The sequence below is a fragment of the Arachis ipaensis genome, chromosome B3 (assembly GCF_059453495.1).
Source record: "Arachis ipaensis isolate K30076 ecotype BB chromosome B3, ASM5945349v1, whole genome shotgun sequence".
NCBI lineage: Eukaryota > Viridiplantae > Streptophyta > Magnoliopsida > Fabales > Fabaceae > Arachis > Arachis ipaensis.
Window position 1 is genome coordinate 84,257,167 of NC_142438.1, and position 20,954 is coordinate 84,278,120.

General features: G+C 34.7%; 1 protein-coding gene and 1 pseudogene across 1 annotated transcript; one reads left to right on the forward strand and one right to left on the reverse strand.

Annotated features, from left to right (window-relative positions):
• The first annotated feature begins 3,952 nt into the window (after positions 1 to 3,952).
• On the forward strand, positions 3,953 to 17,583 carry LOC148571385 (uncharacterized; annotated as a pseudogene).
• Positions 17,584 to 19,226: 1,643 nt separating this feature from the next.
• Positions 19,227 to 19,826, reverse strand: LOC148571386 (uncharacterized). Its single transcript, XM_088508531.1, has one exon. The coding sequence runs from the start codon at positions 19,824 to 19,826 to the stop codon at positions 19,227 to 19,229; it is 600 nt and encodes a 199-aa protein (XP_088364657.1).
• Between the last annotated feature and the right edge of the window lie 1,128 nt (positions 19,827 to 20,954).

Genomic DNA, 20,954 nt, shown 5'->3' on the forward strand with positions numbered 1-20,954 from the left:
TTCTAGCTTAATTCATGTAGAACGGAAGTGTTTGTCAGGCACGCGTTCATAAGGGAGAAGGATGATGAGCGTCACACATAATCATCACCTTCATCACGTTCTTGGGTGCGAATGAATATCTTAGAAGCGAAATAAGAAGAATTGAATAGAAAACAGTAGTACTTTGCATTAATCTTTGAGGAACAGCAGAGCTCTACACCTTAATCTATGGAGTGTAGAAACTCTACCGTTGAAAATACATAAGTGAAGGTCCAGGCATGGCCGAGATGGCCAGCCCCTCTGATCTAAGAACCAGGCATCCAAAGATGTCTAATACAATAGTAAGAGGTCCTATTTATAATAAACTAGTCACTAGGGTTTACATGAGTAAGTAATTGATGTATAAATCCACTTCCGGGGCCCACTTGGTGTGTGTTTGGGCTGAGCTTAAGTGTAGCACGTGCAGAGGCCATTTGTGGAGTTGAACGCCAGTTTCTGTGCCAGTTTGGGCGTTCAACTCTGGTTTTGGATCCTAATCTGGCACTGGACGCCAGATTTGGGCAGAAGGCTGGCGTTGAACGCCAGTTTACGTCATCAATTCTTTGCCAAAGTATGGACTATTATACATTGCTGGAAAGCCCTGGATGTCTACTTTCCAACGCAATTGAAAGCGCGCCATTTCGAGTTCTGTTGCTCCCGAAAATCCACTTTGAGTGCAGGGAGGTCAGAATCCAACAACATCAGCAGTCCTTTTTCAACCTCTGAATCTGATTTCTGCTCAAGTCCCTCAATTTCAGCCAGAAAATACCTGAAATCACAGAAAAACACACAAACTCATAGTAAAGTCCAGAAATGTGAATTTAACATAAAATCTATTAAAAACATCCCTAAAAGTAACTAGATCCTACTAAAAACATACTAAAAACAATGTCAAAAAGCGTATAAATTATCCGCTCATCAGCAGCCCACTGTCAAAGGAGAAGGATCACTAAAAAGAAGGAAGAAAAGCAAGAAAAATGCTCAAAAAGGGTGGAAGAACAAAAAGATCCCAACTGAGGGATTTTCAAAGGGAGATAAAGTGCAGTTAATCTACCAACAGTTGGGGACAAACCAACAAGCTGATGACTACTACACTGTCAGCAGGATACTCTCACTAGAGCATGCAGAAATTGAACACCAAGGCACTGGAAGGAAGCTCACAGTGAGGGGAGACAAGCTGAGACACTACAGTCATCAACCACCCTAATGAAGGCCTAATGTCAAGCTAATGACAATAAAAGAGCGCTCCATAGGAGGTAACCCATGATTTAAGATTTTTGCTTTGATTCTAATAATCAATGATCCTTCTAGCATGAATTTGAGTACTCATGAATATATTTGATACCTGCATGCATGATCTTTAAGCATATGCTAGACTTCTAAGTTTGGTGTGGCTGCAGGCACTCCAAGATAGCTTTTCTAGCTTTCTTAGACTATATGCTTGACGTGGCAGAAATTGGCGAGTCAAGAATTGTTATAAGATATGCGTTGCAAGTATAGTTCTTAACCAACTAGAAATCCGCTTATCAATTTAGAAGGGTGTCACAAAAATTAAAATTAAAATACTGGGAGTATGAATCCTAGGTCGTCTCCCAACGAGTTTGATGAGCGGATAATTTATACGCTTGTTGGCATTGTTTTTAGTATGTTTTTAGTACATTTTAGTTAGTTTTTTTTATGTTTTTATTAGTTTTTAAATAAAAATCACTTCTCTGGGCTTTACTATGAGTTTGTGTGTTTTTCTGTGATTTCAGGTATTTTCTGGCTGAAATTGAGGGACCTGAGCAAAAATCTGATTCAGAGGCTGAAAAAGGACTGCAGATGCTGTTGGATTCTGACCTCCCTGCACTCGAAGTGGATTTTCTAGAGCTACAGAAGCCCAATTGGCACGATCTCAATTGCGTTAGAAAGTAGACATCCTAGGCTTTCCAGAAATATATAATAGTTCATAATTTGCCCGAGATTTGATGGCCCAAACAGGCGTTCTAAGTCATCTCAAGAATTCTGGCGTTTAACTCCAGAATTGGCACAAAAGCTGGAGTTAAACGCCCAAACTGGCATAAAATCTGGCGTTTAACTCCAAGAAACGTCTCTACACATGAAAGCTTCAATGCTCAGCCCAAGCACACACCAAGTGGGCCCCGGAATTGGAATTTTACAATAAACACCCTAGCTTACTCATTTTCTATAACCCTAGGTCACTAGTTTACTATAAATACTACTTTCAGTGATTCATATTGTACCTCATGACATTCTACACGTTTCTCATTGTATTTTCTACGGCATGAGTCTCTAAACCCCATTGTTGGGGGTGAGGAGCTCTGCTGTTCTTCATGAATTATTGCAATTACTACTGTTTTCCATTCTATTACGCTTGCATCTATTCTAAGATATTCATTCGCACTTCAACTTGATGAATGTGATGATCCGTGACACTCATCATCATTCTCACCTATGAACGCGTGCCTGACAACCACCTCCGTTCTACCTTAGATTGAATGCATATCTCTTAGCCTCATGATTCAAATCAGAGTCTTCGTGGTATAAGCTAGAATCATTGGCGGTCATTTCTGAGATCCGGAACGTCTAAACCTTGTTAGTGGTATTCTGAGTAGGATCTGGGAAGGGATGACTGTGACGAGCTTCAAACTCGCGAGTGTTGGGTGTAGTGACAGATGCAAAAGGATCAATGGATCCTATTCCGACATGATCGAGAACCGACAGATGATTAGCCGTGCGGTGACAGCGCATTTGGAACATTTTCACTGAGAGGACGGGATGTAGCCATTGATAACGATGATGCCCAACATAAAGCTTGCCATGGAAGGAGTCTTGCGTGCATGAAGAAGAAGACAGTAGGAAAGCAGAGGTTCAGAAGACAAAGCATCTCCAAAGCCTCAACCTGTTCTTCATTACTGCATAATAAGTATTTATTTCATGTTCTTTTACTTTTTACAATTAAATATGAGAATTACTGATATCCTGACTAAGAGTTACAAGATAACCATAGCTTGCTTCAAGCCGACAATCTCCGTTGCCGGGGATTGTTCGAGTTTGGACAACTGACGGTTTATCTTGTTGCTTAGATTAGGAATATTTTATTTTTGTTGGTTTAGAGTCTTTTATTTGAGTTTAGTTTCATATTTTAAGTTTGGTATCAATTGCATGCTTTTATTTTCTTTTAATTTTTTGAAATTGCATGTCTTTAGTTCTTCCTTGATTTTTAAAAATTTCTAAGTTTGGTGTCTTCTTTGTGTTTTCTTTTAATTTTTCGAAAATTTGTGCTTTATTTTCTAAAAATTTTACGTTTGGTGTTTTTGTGCTTTTATTTTACTTAAAAATTTTTCTAAAATTTGTTCTTGGTGTTCATCTTGATCTTCAAAGTGTTCTTGTGTTCATCTTGACATTCAAAGTTTTCTTGTTTGTTTTCTGTGTTTTGATCTAAAATTTCTAAGTTTAGTGTCATTTTGTTTTTTTTCTCTTCCCGCATTAAAATTCAAAAATCAAAAAAATATCCTTTCCTTATTTTACTCATAAATTTCGAAATTTTGCATTAATTTAGTCAAAGATTTTCAAAATCATATCTTTTTTTTAGTCAAGTCAATATTCTAATTTCAAAAATTGATCTTTTCAAATCTGTTTCAAAAATCAAATCTTTTTAATTTCTTCAATCATATCTTTTCAATCATATCTTTTTTTTTTATTTGCAATCATATCTTCTAAATCATATCTTTTTCAAAATAATTTTCAATCATATCTTTTTAATTGCTAATTTCAAAATCTTTTTAATTAATTAATTAATTTAGTTTTTAATTTGCTTTTATTTTATTTTCTTTTTGTTTTCGAAATTTTATTTTATTTTTCATTTATTTTACTTATTATTTTCGGTTACTTTTAAAAAAAAATAATTCATATCAATTCCCTTTTCTCCATCATGGACATAAGTGGAAGTGAACAGTCCAGAAGGACTCTGGGGTCATATGCTAACCCCATTACAGCTGCATATGGGAGTAGCATCTGTATACCTCCCATCAAAGCAAGCAGCTTTGAGCTAAACCCTCAGCTCATTATCATGGTGCAGTAGAGTTGCCAGTATTTCGGTCTTCCACAGGAAGAACCTACTGAGTTTCTGGCACAGTTCTTACAAATTGTTGACACAGTACGTGATAAAGAAGTGGATCAGGATGTCTACAGATTATTACCGTTTCCATTTGCTGTAAAAGATCAAGCTAAGAGGTGGTTAAATAACCAACCCACAGCAAGCATAAAAACATGGAGACAGTTATCAGACAAATTCCTGAATCAATTTTACCCTCCAAAAAGGATGACACAGCTAAGGCTGGACATCCAAGGCTTTAAACAAGAGGATCATGAATCCCTTTATAATGCCTGGGAGAGGTACAGGGAGATGCTAAGAAAATGCCCCTCTGAAATATTTTCAGAGTGGGTACAGTTAGACATCTTCTACTATGGGCTTACAGAAAAAGCTCAGATGTCCCTAGACCACTCAGCTGGTGGATCTATACACATGAGAAAAACAATTGAAGAGGCTCAAGAACTCATAGATACAGTTGCTAGAAATCAACATCTGTACTCAAACAGTGAGTCCTCCATAAAAGAAAAGGCTATGGCAGTAACTACTGATCCCAATCCTCAAGAACAGATTGTTGAACTTAATCAGCAATTACTCCTTATGACAAAACAATTAGCAGAATTCAAATAGATGCTCCAAGACACTGAAAATGCTAACAAGAATATAGAAGCACAATTGAATCAGACAAGACAGCAGCTATCTAAACAGATAACAGAAGAATGCCAAGCTGTCCAACTAAGGAGTGGGAAAACATTGAATAACTCAGCTAAAAGTAGCAAAAAGTCAAGAAAGGAACAAATGACAGAGGATGACCAAACCACTACCCAAAATCCCTCTGAGGACATTAAGAGCCCAGAGAGGAATAACTCTGGCGTTCAAACGCCAGAAAAGGGGGAAAAACTAGCGTTAAACGCCCAATGGATGCCCAAATCTGGCGTTCAAACGCCAGAAAAGGGTGGGAACCTGGCGTTAAACGCCCATTCAGCCCCCATTCCTGGCATTCAAATGCCAATGAGGGATCAGACACCTTCAAGTGCTGATAGTAACCCCTCTAAGAAGGCTTCTCCAACCACTTCTGTAGGGAATAAACCTGCAGCAACTAAGTTTGAAGAATATAAAGCCAAGATGCCTTATCCTCATAAACTCCGCCGAGCAAAACAGGATAAACAATTTGCCCGCTTTGCAGACTATCTCAGGACTCTTGAAAGAAAGATTCCATTTGCAGAGGCACTTGAGCAAATACCCTCTTATGCTAAGTTCATGAAAGAGATCTTAAGTCATAAGAAGGAGTGGAGAGAAACTGAAAAAGTGTTTCTCACTAAAGAATGCAGTGCAGTCATTCTAAAAAGCTTACCAGAAAAGCTTCAAGATCCAGGAAGCTTTATGATACCATGCACATTAGAGGGTGCTTGTACCAAGACAGCCATATGTGACCTTAGAGCAAGTATTAACCTAATACCTGCATCTACTATTAGAAAGCTTAGCTTGACTGAACAAGTCAAACAAACCCGGATATGTCTTCAACTTGCTGATGGCTCCATTAAATATCCATCAGGCATCATTGAGGACATGATTGTCAAGGTTGGGCCATTTGCCTTTCCCACTGATTTTGTAGTGCTGGAAATGGAGGAGCACAAGAGTGCAACTCTCATTCTAGGAAGACCTTTCCTAGCAATTGGACGAACTCTTATTGATGTACAAAAAGGGAAAGTGACCCTGAGAGTCAATGAGGATGAGTTCAAGTTAAATGCTGTCAAAGCTATACAGTATCCAGATACATCAAATGAGTGCATGAGCACTGATATTATTGACACTTTGGTGGAATAGATCAATATGACTGAGAGTCTTGAATCAGATCTAGAGGACATCTTTAAAGATGTTCAGCCTGGTCTGGAGGAACCGGAGGAGATAAAAGAACCTCTAAAAATCCCTCAGGAAGAGGAGAAACCTCCTAAACCCGAGCTCAAACCATTATCACTATCCCTGAAATATGCATTTCTGGGGGAAGATGATACTTTTCCAATGATTATAAGCACTTCTTTAAATCCACAGGAAGAGAAAGCACTAATTCAAGTGCTAAAGACACACAAAACAGCTCTTGGGTGGCCCATAAGTGATCTTAAGGGCATTAGCCCAGCAAGATGTATGCACAAGATCCTATTAGAGGATGATGCTAAGCCAGTGGTTCAACCACAGAGGCGGCTAAATCTAGCCATGAAGGAAGTGGTGCAGAAAGAGGTCACTAAGTTACTAGAGGCTGGGATTATTTATCCTATTTCTGATAGCCCCTGGGTGAGCCCTGTCCAAGTTGTCCCCAAGAAGGGAGGCATGACAGTGGTTCATAATGAAAAGAATGAACTGGTTCCTACAAGGACAGTTACAGGGTGGCGTATGTGTATTGACTACAGAAGGCTCAATACAGCCACCCGAAAGGATCACTTTCTTTTACCATTCATAGACCAGATGCTAGAGAGACTAGCAAGTCATGAATATTACTGCTTTTTGGATGGCTATTCAGGTTACAACCAAATTGCAGTGGATCCTCAAGACCAAGAGAAAACAGTATTCACATGTCCTTCTGGAGTATTTGCCTATAGAAGGATGCCTTTTGGTCTGTGCAATGCACCTACGACCTTTCAGAGATGCATGCTCTCAATTTTCTCTGATATGGTGGAAAAATTTCTGGATGTCTTCATGGATGACTTTTCAGTATTTGGAGACTCATTCAGCTCCTGTTTTGACCATTTAGCACTTGTTCTGAAAAGATGCCAAGAGACCAACCTAGTTTTAAACTGGGAAAAGTGTCACTTCATGGTGACTGAAGAAATTGTCCTTGGGCATAAAATTTCAAACAAAGGAATAGAGGTGGATCAAGCTAAAGTGGAAGTAATTGAAAAATTACCACCACTTGCCAATGTAAAGGCAATCAGAAGCTTTCTAGGACATGCAGGATTCTATAGGAGGTTCATAAAGGATTTTTCAAAAATTTCAAAACCTCTAAGCAACCTGCTAGCTACTGACACACCATTTGTGTTTGACACAGAGTGTCTGTAGGCATTTGAAACCCTGAAAGCCAAGCTAGTCACAGCACCAGTCATTTCTGCACCTGACTGGACATTACCATTCGAACTAATGTGTGATGCCAGTGACCATGCCATTGGTGCAGTGATGGGATAGAGGCATAACAAGCTTCTGCACGTCATTTACTATGCTAGCCGTGTTTTAAATGATGCACAGAAGAATTACACAACAAAAGAAAAAGAGTTACTTGCAGTGGTTTATGCCATTGACAAGTTTAGATCCTATTTAGTAGGTTCAAAAGTGATTGTGTATACTGACCATGCTGCTCTTAAATACCTACTCACAAAGCAGGATTCAAAACCCAGGATCATAAGATTAGTGTTGCTTCTGCAAGAGTTTGATATCGAAATAAAAGACAGAAAAGGGACAAAGAACCAGGTAGCTGATCACCTATCTCGGATAGAACCAGTACCAGGGGCATCCCACCCTCCTACTGAGATCTCTGAAACCTTTCCAGATGAGCAACTCTTCGCTATTTAGGAAGCACCATGGTTTGCAGACAGGAAAATGAAGAAGCATGAAAGGCTTCTCTCAATACAGAGTCAAATAAAACCCCCACATTCAAACTCTAAGTTTGGTGTTGGAAGGCCACAACCAAACTCTAAGTTTGGTGTTAAGAGGCCATCATCATGCTCTGAGTATCTGTGAGGCTCCATGAGAGCCCACTATCAAGCTACTGACATTAAAGAAGCGCTTGTTGGGATGCAACCCAATTTTACTTATCTATGTTAGTTTCTATTTTCCATTGTTATTTTATGTTTTCTGTAGGTTGATGATCATGTGAAGTCACAAAAACAATTGAAAAAGTAGAAACAAACTGAAAAATAGAATGAAAAATAGCCCACCCTGGAGGAGAAGCCTACTAGCGTTTAAACGCCAGTAAAGACAGCAGAATGGGAGTTAAACGCCCAGTCTGGCACCATTCTGGGCGTTTAACGCCAGAAATGGGCACCAGACTGGCGTTTAACGCCAGAAAAGGGCAAAAAGCTGGTGTTAAATGCCAGAAATGGCAGCAACCTGGCGTTTAACGCCAGGATTGGCAGCAGAGGGCGTTTTGCAAGCCTAATTGGTGCAGGGATGGGAAATCCTTGACACCTCAGGATCTGTGGACCCCACAGGATTCCCACCAACCTCAACTCACTCTCTCACTTCTTCACACCTTTTCATAATACTCTTCCCCAAATAACCTCCACCAATCACCTCCATTACTCCTTCCTTTTCCACATCATAACCACCTAAAACCCCCCTTGGCCGAATAATCCACACACCTCCATCTCATCCATCTCTTCTTCTTCTCCTCCTTTCTTTATTCTTTTGCTTGAGGACGAGCAAACCTTTTAAGTTTGGTGTGGAAAAGCTCAGCTTTTCTTTTGTTTTTCAATAACCATTTATGGCACCTAAGGCCGGAGAAACCTCTAAAAAGAGGAATGGAAAGGCGATTGCTTCCACCTTCGAGTCATGAGAGATGGAGAGATTCATCTCAAAGGTCCATCAAGACCACTTCTATGAAGTTTTGGCCAAGACTCCTCATTGAAGAGGACAAGCCCATCACTAAGAAAAGGATGGAGCAAACAAGAGAGCCCACTCATGGACCTCAACAAGAGCATGAGGAAAATTATCATCATGAAATCCCTGAGATGCCTCAAGGGATGCATTTTCCTCCACAAAACTATTGGGAGCAAATTAACACCTCCCTAGGAGAATTAAATTCCAATAGGAGACAACTAAGGGTGGACCTCCTTCATGAAATTAGAGAAGATCAAAGAGTCATGAGAGAGGAGCAACAAAGGCAAGGAAAAGACATTGAGGAGCTCAAGCACTCCATAAGATCTTCAAGAGGAAGAACTAGCCGCCATCACTAAGGTGGACCCGTTCTTTAATCTCCTTGTTCTTTATCTTCTATTTTTTTCGAATTTTTATGCTTTATGTTTATCTATGTTTGTGTCTTTATTACATGATCACTAGTGTCTTAGTGTCTATGCCTTAAAGCTATGAAAATGAATCCATCACCTCTCTTAAATGAAAAATATTTTCAATTGAAAAAGAAATAGAAGTGCATGAATTTCGAATTTTAAAACAGATTAATTATTTTGATGTGGTGGCAATACTTTTATTTTTCTGAATGAATGCTTGAACAGTGCATATTTTTGAATTTGTTGATTCATGAATGTTAAAATTGTTGGCTCTTGAAAGAATGATGGGAAAAGGAGAAATGTTATCTGATGATCTGAAAAATCATAAAATTGATTCTTGAAGCAAGAAAAAGCAGCGAATAGAAAGCTTGCAGCAAAAAAAAGTGAAAAAAAAAAGAAAAAAGAAAAGCAAGCAGAAAAAGCCAATACCCCTTTAAACCAAAAAGCAAGGGTAATAAAAAGGATCCAAGGCTTTGAGCATCAGTGGATAGGAGGGCCCACAGGAATAAAATCCTGGCCTAAGCGGCTAACCAAGCTGTCCCTAACCATGTGCTTGTGGCGTGAAGGTGTCAAGTGAAAACTTGAGACTGAGCGATTAAAGTCGTGGTCCAAAGCAAAAAAAGAGTGTGCTTAAGAGCTCTGGACACCTCTAATTGGGGACTCTAGCAAAGCTGAGTCACAATCTGAAAAGGTTCACCCAGTTATGTGTCTGTGGCATTTATGTATCCAATGGTAATACTGGAAAACAAAGTGCTTAGGGTCACAGCCAAGACTCATAAAGTAGCTGTGTTCAAGAATCAACATACTTAACTAGGAGAATCAATAACACTATCTGGATTCTGAGTTCCTATAGAAGCCAATCATTTTGAACTTCAAAGGATTAAGTGAGATGCCAAAACTGTTCAGAGGCAAAAAGCTAAAAGCCCCGCTCATCTAATTAATACTGATCTTCATAGATATTTTTGGAATTCATTGTATATTCTCTTCTTTTTATCCTATTTGATTTTCAGTTGCTTGGGGACAAGCAACAATTTAAGTTTGGTGTTGTGATGAGCGGATAATTTATACGCTTGTTGGCATTGTTTTTAGTACATTTTAGTTAGTTTTTATTATGTTTTTATTAGTTTTTAAATAAAAATCACTTTTTTGGACTTTACTATGAGTTTGTGTGTTTTTTTGTGATTTCAGGTATTTTCTGGCTGAAATTGAGGGACCTGAGCAAAAATCTGATTCAGAGGCTGAAAAAGGACTGCAGATGCTGTTGGATTCTGACCTCACTGCACTCGAAGTGGATTTTCTGGAGCTACAGAAGCCCAATTGGCACACTCTCAATTGCGTTAGAAAGTAGACATCCTGGGCTTTCCAGCAATATATAATAGTTCATACTTTGCTCGAGATTTGATGGCCCAAACAGGCGTTCCAAGTCAGCTCAAGAATTCTGGCGTTTAACTCCAGAACTGGCACAAAAGCTGGAGTTAAACGCCCAAACTGGCATAAAATCTGGTGTTTAACTCCAAGAAACGTCTCTACACATGAAAGCTTCAATGCTCAGCCCAAGCACACACCAAGTGGGCCCCGGAATTTGAATTTTACAATAAACACCCTAGCTTACTCATTTTCTGTAACCCTAGGTCACTAGTTTACTATAAATACTACTTTCAGTGATTCATATTGTACCTCATGACATTCTACACGTTTCTCATTGTATTTTCTATGGCATGAGTCTCTAAACCCCATTGTTGGGGGTGAGGAGCTCTGCTGTTCTTCATGAATTAATGCAATTACTACTGTTTTCCATTCTATTACGCTTGCTTCCATTCTAAGATATTCATTCGCACTTCAACTTGATGAATGTGATGATCCGTGACACTCATCATCATTCTCACCTATGAACGCGTCCCTGACAACCACCTCTGTTCTACCTTAGATTGAATGCATATCTCTTAGCCTCATGATTCAAATCAGAGTCTTCGTGGTATAAGCTAGAATCATTGTTGGTCATTCTTGAGATCCGGAACGTCTAAACCTTGTCAGTGGTATTCTGAGTAGGATCTGGGAAGGGATGACTGTGACGAGCTTCAAACTCGCGAGTGTTGGGCATAGTGACAGACGCAAAAGGATCAATGGATCCTATTCTGACATGATCGAGAACCGACAGATGATTAGCCGTGCGGTGACAGCGCATTTGGAACATTTTCACTGAGAGGACAGGATGTAGCCATTGACGACGATGATGCCCAACATAAAGCTTGCCATGGAAGGAGTCTTGCGTGCATGAAGAAGAAGACAGTAGGAAAGCAGAGGTTCAGAAGACAAAGCATTTCCAAAGCCTCAACCTGTTCTTCATTACTGCATAACAAGTATTTATTTCATGTTCTTTTACTTTTTACAATTAAATCTGAGAATTACTGATATCCTGACTAAGAGTTACAAGATAACCATAGCTTGCTTCAAGCCGACAATCTCCGTGGGATCCACCCTTACTCACGTAAGGTATTACTTGGACGACCCAGTGCACTTGCTGGTTAGTTGTGTGGAGTTACAAAAGTGTGATTGTAATTTCGTGCACCAGAGTTGCAGAAAGGTGTGCTATTTTATTAATCAGATGTTTTCAAAATGGTTTGAATTGAATAACAGGAAATTAAATTAGAGAATTTATGTAATTTAAATAAAAGCCTTGACTGGGAGTAGATTAGTTGGAAGCCCTATTCTTGTTGGAGTACTCTCAAGATTAATTGATAATTGAAGGTTGTTCTGTTTAGTTATCCCTTACTAGGCAAGAAAAAGTCAAACAAGTTGGAATGCTACTTCTATTCACAAGTTCCAACCTACACAATTAAAAGGGATTGGTGTCAGTGACTAGAGGGCAATTCAACATTAAACCCAATTACAATTCTTCTTTTTGAGCATTCCAACTCAAGGGTTCCTTTCAATCAACACCCCATCAAGTTAGGGAACTACTCGCTCATTGTGAATATAGAATTCATAACATAGGAAAGGGAATTAAAGAAAGACATGATAAATAGAAATCAAAGAAATCAATTAAAAATAAAAGTAATTCTTGTATTAATAAATTCTAAAATAATCCAATAGTAAAATTGAGTAAATTAAAGGACATGGAAGAGCAGAGACAAGTAAAGAAAACGAACTAGAATGAAGAAGTCTTGGTGAGGTAATAACTCTTCTCAATATCCCAAAAAGCAATAGAAATAAAAATCCTAAAAACTATGAATGTGTAGAGAGAAAACCTAGAGGAGGAGTAAAACTAGATCTAAAAACTAAAATTGTGTAGAATGAATGTTGTTGTTGGTTTCTGCATGTCCTCTGGCTCTAGTCTGCTTTTCTGGGCCGAAAACTGGGTCAAAACAGGGCCCAAAATTGCCCCCAGCGAATTCTGCAGATTATGCAGATTGCGCACGTCACGCGATCGCGTCATTCATGCGGCCGCGTCATTCGGCGTTTTTTCCTACCACGCGAGCACGTCGTCCACGCCTCCACGTCACTTGTGCTATTCCAATCCGCGCGGTCGCGTGAGCCATGCGGCCGCGTCACTTCTCGCTGGTCATCTCCTCAATTTTTTGTGTTCATTCCATTTTTGCAAGCTTCCTTTCCAATCTCCAATTCATTCATGCCCTATAAAGCCTGAAACATTTAACACACAGATCACGGCATCGAATGGAATAAAGGAGAATTAAAATACGTAATTAAAAGTCTCTAGGAAGCAAGTTTTTAATCATTTAATAATTTTAGGAAGGAAATATAAATTGCATGCTAATCATATGAATAAGTGGGTAAAGATCATGATAAAACCACACAATTAAACACATTATAAACCATAAAATAGTGTTTTATCAACCTCCCCACACTTAAACATTAGCATGTCCTCATGCTTAGTTGAAGGAGATAAAATAAATGAGTAGGAACATGTAAAACTCATGCAATGCAATGCAACCTATATATGTGAATGCAACTATATGATTCTTGTCCACTTGATCAATAGTAAATAAGCTCTTCAAAATAATTACAAATCAAATTCCACTAATTCAATTCTTATACAGTAAGAACAGATAAAAATACAAGAAGGTAGCTCATGAAAGCAGGGAACACAGAATTTTAAGCATTGAACCCACACTGATGATGTACGTACGCTCTAATCTCTCTAGTGTATAGGGCAATCACTCTATTCTTCTCTAATCATGCTCTCTAATTTTTGTTCTTCTCCTAACCAATCAACAATATTTAATATACCAATGCAAACATCATGAGGTCTTTTCAAGGTTGTAATGAGGCCAAGGTAATGGTAAGGATACATATGTGGCTAAGTAAGCTTATAAACTGAATCTTTAATTAACCCAAGCTTTAACATAACCTATATATATTCTTTATAACTTTAGAATTCATGCCTAGCTACCCAGAATTTCCCTTTCACATTCCATACTCGTGTATTAACTTTTTATTTTAATTTTATCATACATGCATTGATCTTTGAATTCTTAACTTAGCATTGGGGTAATTTTGTCCCCTTATTTATTTATTGAATATTTTTGATTTTCTTTTCATAAACATAAAAATAAACATAGCTTATCAATGCACATAGATTTTTTTAATTCTTATAGTTTCACATGAGTAGGTATCCAAATTCCCATTATATTAACACTAGCGGCTCAACAGGCACTATCGTGCCTGTTCAGCCGCTTTTCTATTATTTTTAAAAAATTAATTTTATTCTTTTGTTAATATATTATTCTCTCTTTAAATTTATTAGATAAGTATTTTTTATTTTAATATTGACGTGACCTTATTTATATCATATTTTATTAAAATTAAAATTACTATAAATTTTTTTTAAAATATTAAATTATAAAAGCTCGCAATAGAGAGATATATATATTATCAGAAAAAATATAGTTTAAAAAATGATAATAACATTATCCTAATTCAAAAAGAGTATACATAAACCAAAATATATGTTAGTTATTTACAAAAAATAATTTTTACTTAAATGTCATTAATATTTATATTTGTCTTCATATATTTTAAGTGGTAGGTCAAAATATGAATCTGAATATAAAGAGGCCTTCATTTTTTTATAAATAGTGAAAGATAGAAGAAATGTGAGTGCTTATTTTTTTTTGTTTTAAATATCAAACTGTAAGAATAATTAATAAAAAATAGGAGAGTATAAAAATTATATATTTAGAAAAAACCATTCATAATTCATCATACATCTCCTTATCAATAACTTTTCGAGTTTTGAAAAACTGTCAATTTATTGACCATAAAAATAATTATTTAAACACTTCAATATTATTCAATTAAAAATTATGTGTAACAAAATCAAAATATAAATTTAAAAATATTATTTACAAATTTAATATTTATAAACGTTATTAAGTAGTTTAATTATTTATTTTTAATAGTATTTAATTTGAGACCGACATAAAAATTTATATTCAAAAGACTCTTTATCTTCGTGCATAATTTCAATTGTTAAAAATATTTTATTTTTTTAAATTTTATATTTAATTTTTAAATTTTTTTAATCTCATTATTTTTAAAATTTTTAATTTATATTTTTATTATATCCCCTTACTATATTAAACATTATTCTTTCTCTTACTATCTTTCTCTAAACACATACTTATCATTATCTGATCGCCATTATTATATTTCCTTGTTTTCCTTTCTCATTTTTTCCTTCTTCTTCCACCTTCTCTTCACCCGACCGTAATTAATTATTACCAAGTATTATTATCGTAATTTTTAATCTTGTCTATCACTTTGGTTTATAACCATCTATTATATTAACTTTTATGAGTTGTTGAAGTTTCGCTAAAAGAAGTAAGACATAAAGCATTTAAAATTTTTATCCAAATTATCAAATTAACTTTTAGAACGTATAAAATTTATAAATTTAAATTAAATAAGATATTAAACAAAAATTTAGTATGTTGTTATTATAGGTAACAAAATCAAAATAAAAATTTAAAAACATTATTTACAAATTAACTATTTATAAACGTTATTAAGTTTAGTTATTTATTTTTAATAGTATTTAATTTGAAGTCGAGATAAAAATTTGTATTTAAAACACTATTATTTATCTTCATGCATAATTCTAATTGATAAAAAATATTTTAATTTTTTTTAATTTTATATTTAATTTTTTTAAATTATCTTTAATTTTGTTATTTTTTCAAAATTATTAATTTATATTTTATTATATCCCTTTATTATATCAAACACTTTTTCTTATTATTATTCTTTATACACATACTTGTCATTGTCTCATTGCCATTATTATATTACCTTGTTCTCCTTTCTCATTTTTTTCTTCTCCTTCCACCTTCTCTTCACCCGACCGTAATTAATTATTACCAAGTATTATTATCGCAACTTTCAATTTTGTCTATCACTTTGATTTATAACTATCTGTTCTGTTAACTTTTATGAGTTATTGAAGTTTTGTTAAAAGAAGTAAGATATAAAGCATTTAATTTTTTTTTCAAATTATCAAAATTTGATGTCAATAATCCTAAAAAACAATATCAACATATATTACTTTTAACTAAAATAATAAAAAAATACATAATTGTAAGTTTTTAAACTAATAATTATAAATTTAAGTCGCAATTTAATATAGTACATTGGGACAAAAGGCAACCATTGCTATTCATATTTGACCGCTACTATCTAAGTTTTACATTTATATTATTGTGCACATTAATTTAAGTGCACTTTATTATTTTATTTTACATGTTTTGAAATAATGCCATTGTATTATAAGGAAGAGATTAACTTTCATAATCTAATGCGAATCTTTTTATTATTTTGTTTGTTATTTTGTTTGTTCATAAAATAGTTTTGAAAACTTTTAGATTTATCGTTCTGGTTTGCTTCTTATTAATCCTCACTTAATATACTCAAATTTAATGACTTTGATGGTGGTGAATTTTTGTAATTAGTTAAAAAATTTTAATTTATTTTCTCTCTCTACGATTTTGAACAAACTCAATTTTATTATTAAATAGTTTTTTAAATTTAGAATATTTTTAACCTTTTGTATAAAAATTAGACTTAATAAATTACCAAAATTCAAACCTATTCTCTTGAACTACTTTTTGATTGTATAATTGGAATTGTTTAAACGAAAGATCATTAGACCCCTAAAGTTTTTAAAGTAAAAGAAAAATACAATAAAATAAATTAATTAAAAAATCTATTAAAATAAAATGGTTTAAAATATATATATATATATATAATAATAATAATAATAATAATAATAATAATAATAAATTAAAACTTACATGGCTCGTTAGTTAGAAACATAGAGAGAAGAAAATAATTATAAAGGTTGAAACAATAAAAAATGTATAACATAGTTTTTATTTTGCCACATTTAAATAAAAAATAATATTATCTAATATAAAATAGATTAAAAATAAAAAAGAGATTAACAAAATCAATTAACAAAGTTTTTATATTGCTACATTTGTTGTGTTATATGTCGAACTAATAATTAATAAAAATAATATTATCCAATGTAAAATAGATTACAAATAAAAAAAAAAGAAGTAAACAAAATATGTGTGAGAATTTTTCATTCTATTGATAGGTGTAGCCTTTTTTTATCTGTTATATGTTAATTATGTGACAAACAAATAATATAAAATTAACTAATTTTTTTGCAATACAATTTAGGAAATTAATAAATGTCAACCATAGTACTCTATATAATTAAATATCAAATCCAGTACTCTACATAATTAATAGCTTAGATAGTTTAGTAAATTAACATATTAATATTTTTAACGAATCTTTGATGGGTGCAAATTTTCTTGCGTCCTATATATATATATATGCCAATCATATAACTTAGTCAATATGCATAATAAATAATATTGTGGTAGACAAAATTAATAATTTAATTTACTTTCAAAGTAAATATTTATGTATTCAAATTTTGAACATAATACTCTACATAATTAATATTTTAAAAAATTTAAAAAATATTATTACAAAGTAATTTAAAAAAAATAAGTTAACAAAATATTTATGGAACTCTTTCATTCAATTAGTGATAGGTAAGGACATATAAAAAACATAAAACACATATCAAATAAAAAGAAACTGTTTTCTTTCTGCATCAAATTGATAAGACAAAAAAAAATATTTCTTTCTATATTAAATTGATAAAAAAAAGACATAGTAGTATTTTCATACGTCAAAAGTTGAGAATAAATTAAAAAGGCAGAGGAATGATTGAAAATATAGATTAGATAAGTAAACTAAAGAGAAGAAAAGATATAAGTGGATGTTTTATGTGAAAGTAGTAACCGCTGTAAAACTGAATGAAATTAACAACTGCAGTTGATGAAGGCAATGGAAGAAGATGAAGGCGAGAGTGTTAAAGAAAGAAGAATAACAGAACCGCAAGAAAAATACAAAAAAGTAAAAACTAAACTACTGAAAGGATAACGTATTCAAAACAAAAGGATATAAATTAAAATTAATATAAAATCAAACAAAATATGAACATGATAAAGAATGCGAAGACATTGACAGAACAAACTATATAAACTAAAACTAACATAGAATTAAACAAAGTATGAAGATATTAATAGAACAAACGATATAAATTAAAACTAACATAGAATTAAACAAAGCATGAAGATGATGAAGAATGTGAAGATATTGATATTCATACCAGTTCATTTTCTTTTTATTTATTAGCAATTTGCAGACTGTCTTACATTTTTTAAAACTTTCATTTTAGTAGGAAGTTATTGGATTTTTCAAAACAAATTTTATGTCTATTTTGTCCTTATAATTTAGTTTCCAAAATAGTTTATTGTAGGATTAATATAGTCCAAAAAATTAGACACCAAAGTCATAGTCAATTCTCTGTATTGACTCTATATATTGTTGTTAGACGTATAATATATATGAAAAATAATAAATTAAAACTTACATGGCTCATGAGATAGAAAAATAAAGAGAAGAAAATAATCATAAAGATTAAAACAATAAAAAATGTATAACATAGTTCTTATCTTGCCACATTTAAATGTTATATATCAATCTAATAAATTGATAAAAAAAAAGAAGATACAGTACTGTTTTCATACGTCAAAAGTTGGGAATAAATTAAAAAAACAGAAAAATGACTGAAAATATAGATTAGATAAGTAAACTAAAGAAAAGAAGAGATATAAGTGAATGTTATGCATAAAAGTAGTAACGGAATAAAATTTGTAAGTGCAGTGGATGAATGCAATGGAAGAGGATGGAGGCGAGAGTGTTGAAGGAAGGAAAAGAACCAAACAGCAAGAAAAATATAGAAAAGTAAAATCCAAACTACAGTGGATGGAGGCAATGGAAGATGTGTTGTTATATTTATAGAAGTAAAGAACTGTTTTCATTTTAGTGGGAAGTTAATAGAAGTAACAAAACTGTTTTCATTTTAGTGGGTAGTTATTTAACTTTTTTATGGGTTAATGATTTTTAATTAAAAACAAAAATGTATTTTTACTATTTTGTCCATAATTTTAGTTTGTAAAATAAATTATTTGAGGGCAAATGATGTCTACCAAAATTGGACACCAAACTATGGTATTACCTTTATATATTGGTATAGATGACACATTCCCTTATTATCTTTTGTTCCCACAATTTTTCATACTTAATTAGCACACATAATTCTATCTTAAGCTAACCAAAGATTCAATTTGGAATATACAATTGTTTTTTCCGCTAAAGGCTAGTAATGTGGTAAAATATAGAACAAATGGGATTTAAAGGCTCAAAGTGGCTAACAAAGGTAATTGAAAGGGTAGGTTTAATTTAGATAAGTGAGTTTAAACAAATAATGGCCTCAATCGTATGTAATCATACAAATATAATAAACATTGGACATATAGGATGAAACAAAATATAGATTACAATCATAGAGAAGTAAACACACAAGAATAAAATAATTATGGTTAAATAATGTAACAAACCTATTACTATGCAATTTATCCTATTCTACAAAAGAAAAACTAACTAAATATCCTAATTTATTGGTGTTTAGGGAAGAGAAATTACCTCTGGAAGTCAGGTACTGACCGACCTCCCCACACTTAAGGCTTTGCACGGTCCTCGGTACCATCTGTCAGGAACAAAGGTGGGCTGGTAGCAATATCTCCACAGTCGGGACCATCATGGCTTCCTGTGCTGGTAAAGGAAGTGGAGGCTGGGGTGTCTGAGTCCTTGAATTTTCCCATAATCAGCTCCTTGAGGTATGTGAATCGGTGCTTGTTACGGCGCTCTCTCATCTTAGCTTTGTGTTCCTGCCGATCCAACCTTTTGAGTATCTGATGGAGTAGTTGGTCTGTTGTAGGTGCTTGTGGTGTTGAAGAAGGAATTTCTTCAACCGGTTCAGTAGGATGGCTTGTGGTGGCTGGTGGAGATCTGATGTATTTCCCGTTAGGGACATACTGATCATCTCGTGGGAGCATGGCTTTGGTGTCCCCAGCTCTGTAGGAAATTCCGGCTGCTGAGACAAGATCTAAGACCAAGGCGGGAAAAGGTAAGTTGCCCGCAATTTGCACGTGTCCCATGGCATTCCGGATGTATCTTGGTAGGTTCAGAGGTTGGTCTGTAAGGATGCACCATAGTAGAACGGCCATGTCCGCAGTGAAGGAGGACTCGTGAGTGCTCGGAAAGACGTAATAGGACATGATCTGTGCCCATACGCGAGCCTCCAAGGTAAGTGCTGAAGCCGATATTCCCTTAGGGCGGGTACGATGGTATCCATAGATCCAACGGCTGCCAGGTAGTGCGATAACTCTGAGAACGGCGTCCCAGTCAAATTGGTACATCTGGCGCTTGAGTGTGGCTTCTTGAAAGGCGTCCAATCCTTCTGGAATAGGGGGAAGACCTAGAGCTTTTTGAATGGCCTCTTCTGTAATGGGGACTTGCTTCTGACGGACAAAGACAGACTGCAGGGTTGGCAGGTGGAAGTTGGAGTAGAACTCGACTACCGAAGAAAGATTGACCTGCCTCGGCTGTCTCTGTAGGAAACCCCATTGTCTTTGTGCAATTTGCGGCTCAACAAAGGTAGCAATATGGTTTGGAAGGAGAAGAAGGTATTCGTTGTTGTAACTCCTGTCTGCCAGGATGGGGAACATCTGCTCACAGTAGCGATTGGGAAATCGCGCAGTGTCCTTTGCTGGGAAGGCCCTTTCTTTATCATCAACCTTTATCATCCTCTTAGTTCTTTTTGTTGAGGGTTTAACCGCAGTTGAAGAGGGCTCTGCCACTAATGCTCTTTTTATTCCTCTTCTTGCTGGTGGTTTGGGAGTAGCTTTCTCTTTTCCTTTCTTGGCGGCCATCCTGAAAAGGGAAAAAAGAAAGTAACGTAAATTCAAAGAGATAGAGCAAGGAAAGAGGGTTGTATAAGTGATAAACAATGCACGGTAAAGAGGATGTTGTTAACACATGGTCATGACTACATGTGAAAAGTTCATCAATGGAAATATAGCAAGTGCATTGGAGGATCATTAAATGCAAGGGATTTATTGGCATGCAGGCAAAGGCATGAGTAGCATAGATCAAGCATTTAGTTAGTTGAATGTGTTATCACTCGTAACAAACTAGCCATCACGTCTGTATTGACAATTAAATTCAATTAATACATTAGTAAAGGGAATTTGTGAAAAGCAAGCATTGAATAGTAGAATAGAATAATGTAGAAAAATGCATGATGCCATATGGGCTTTTTCACAAACACATAGCATGCATGGTAAATAAGGTATAGAAAGTATTAAAGTGAACATGCAAGCAACCCTTTAAAAAAAAGTAATATA

Coding starts and splice junctions, on each gene's coding strand:
- LOC148571386 (XM_088508531.1), bottom strand. CDS start 19,826: ATGTCCTATTACGTCTTTCCGAGCACTCACGAGTCCTCCTTCACTGCG.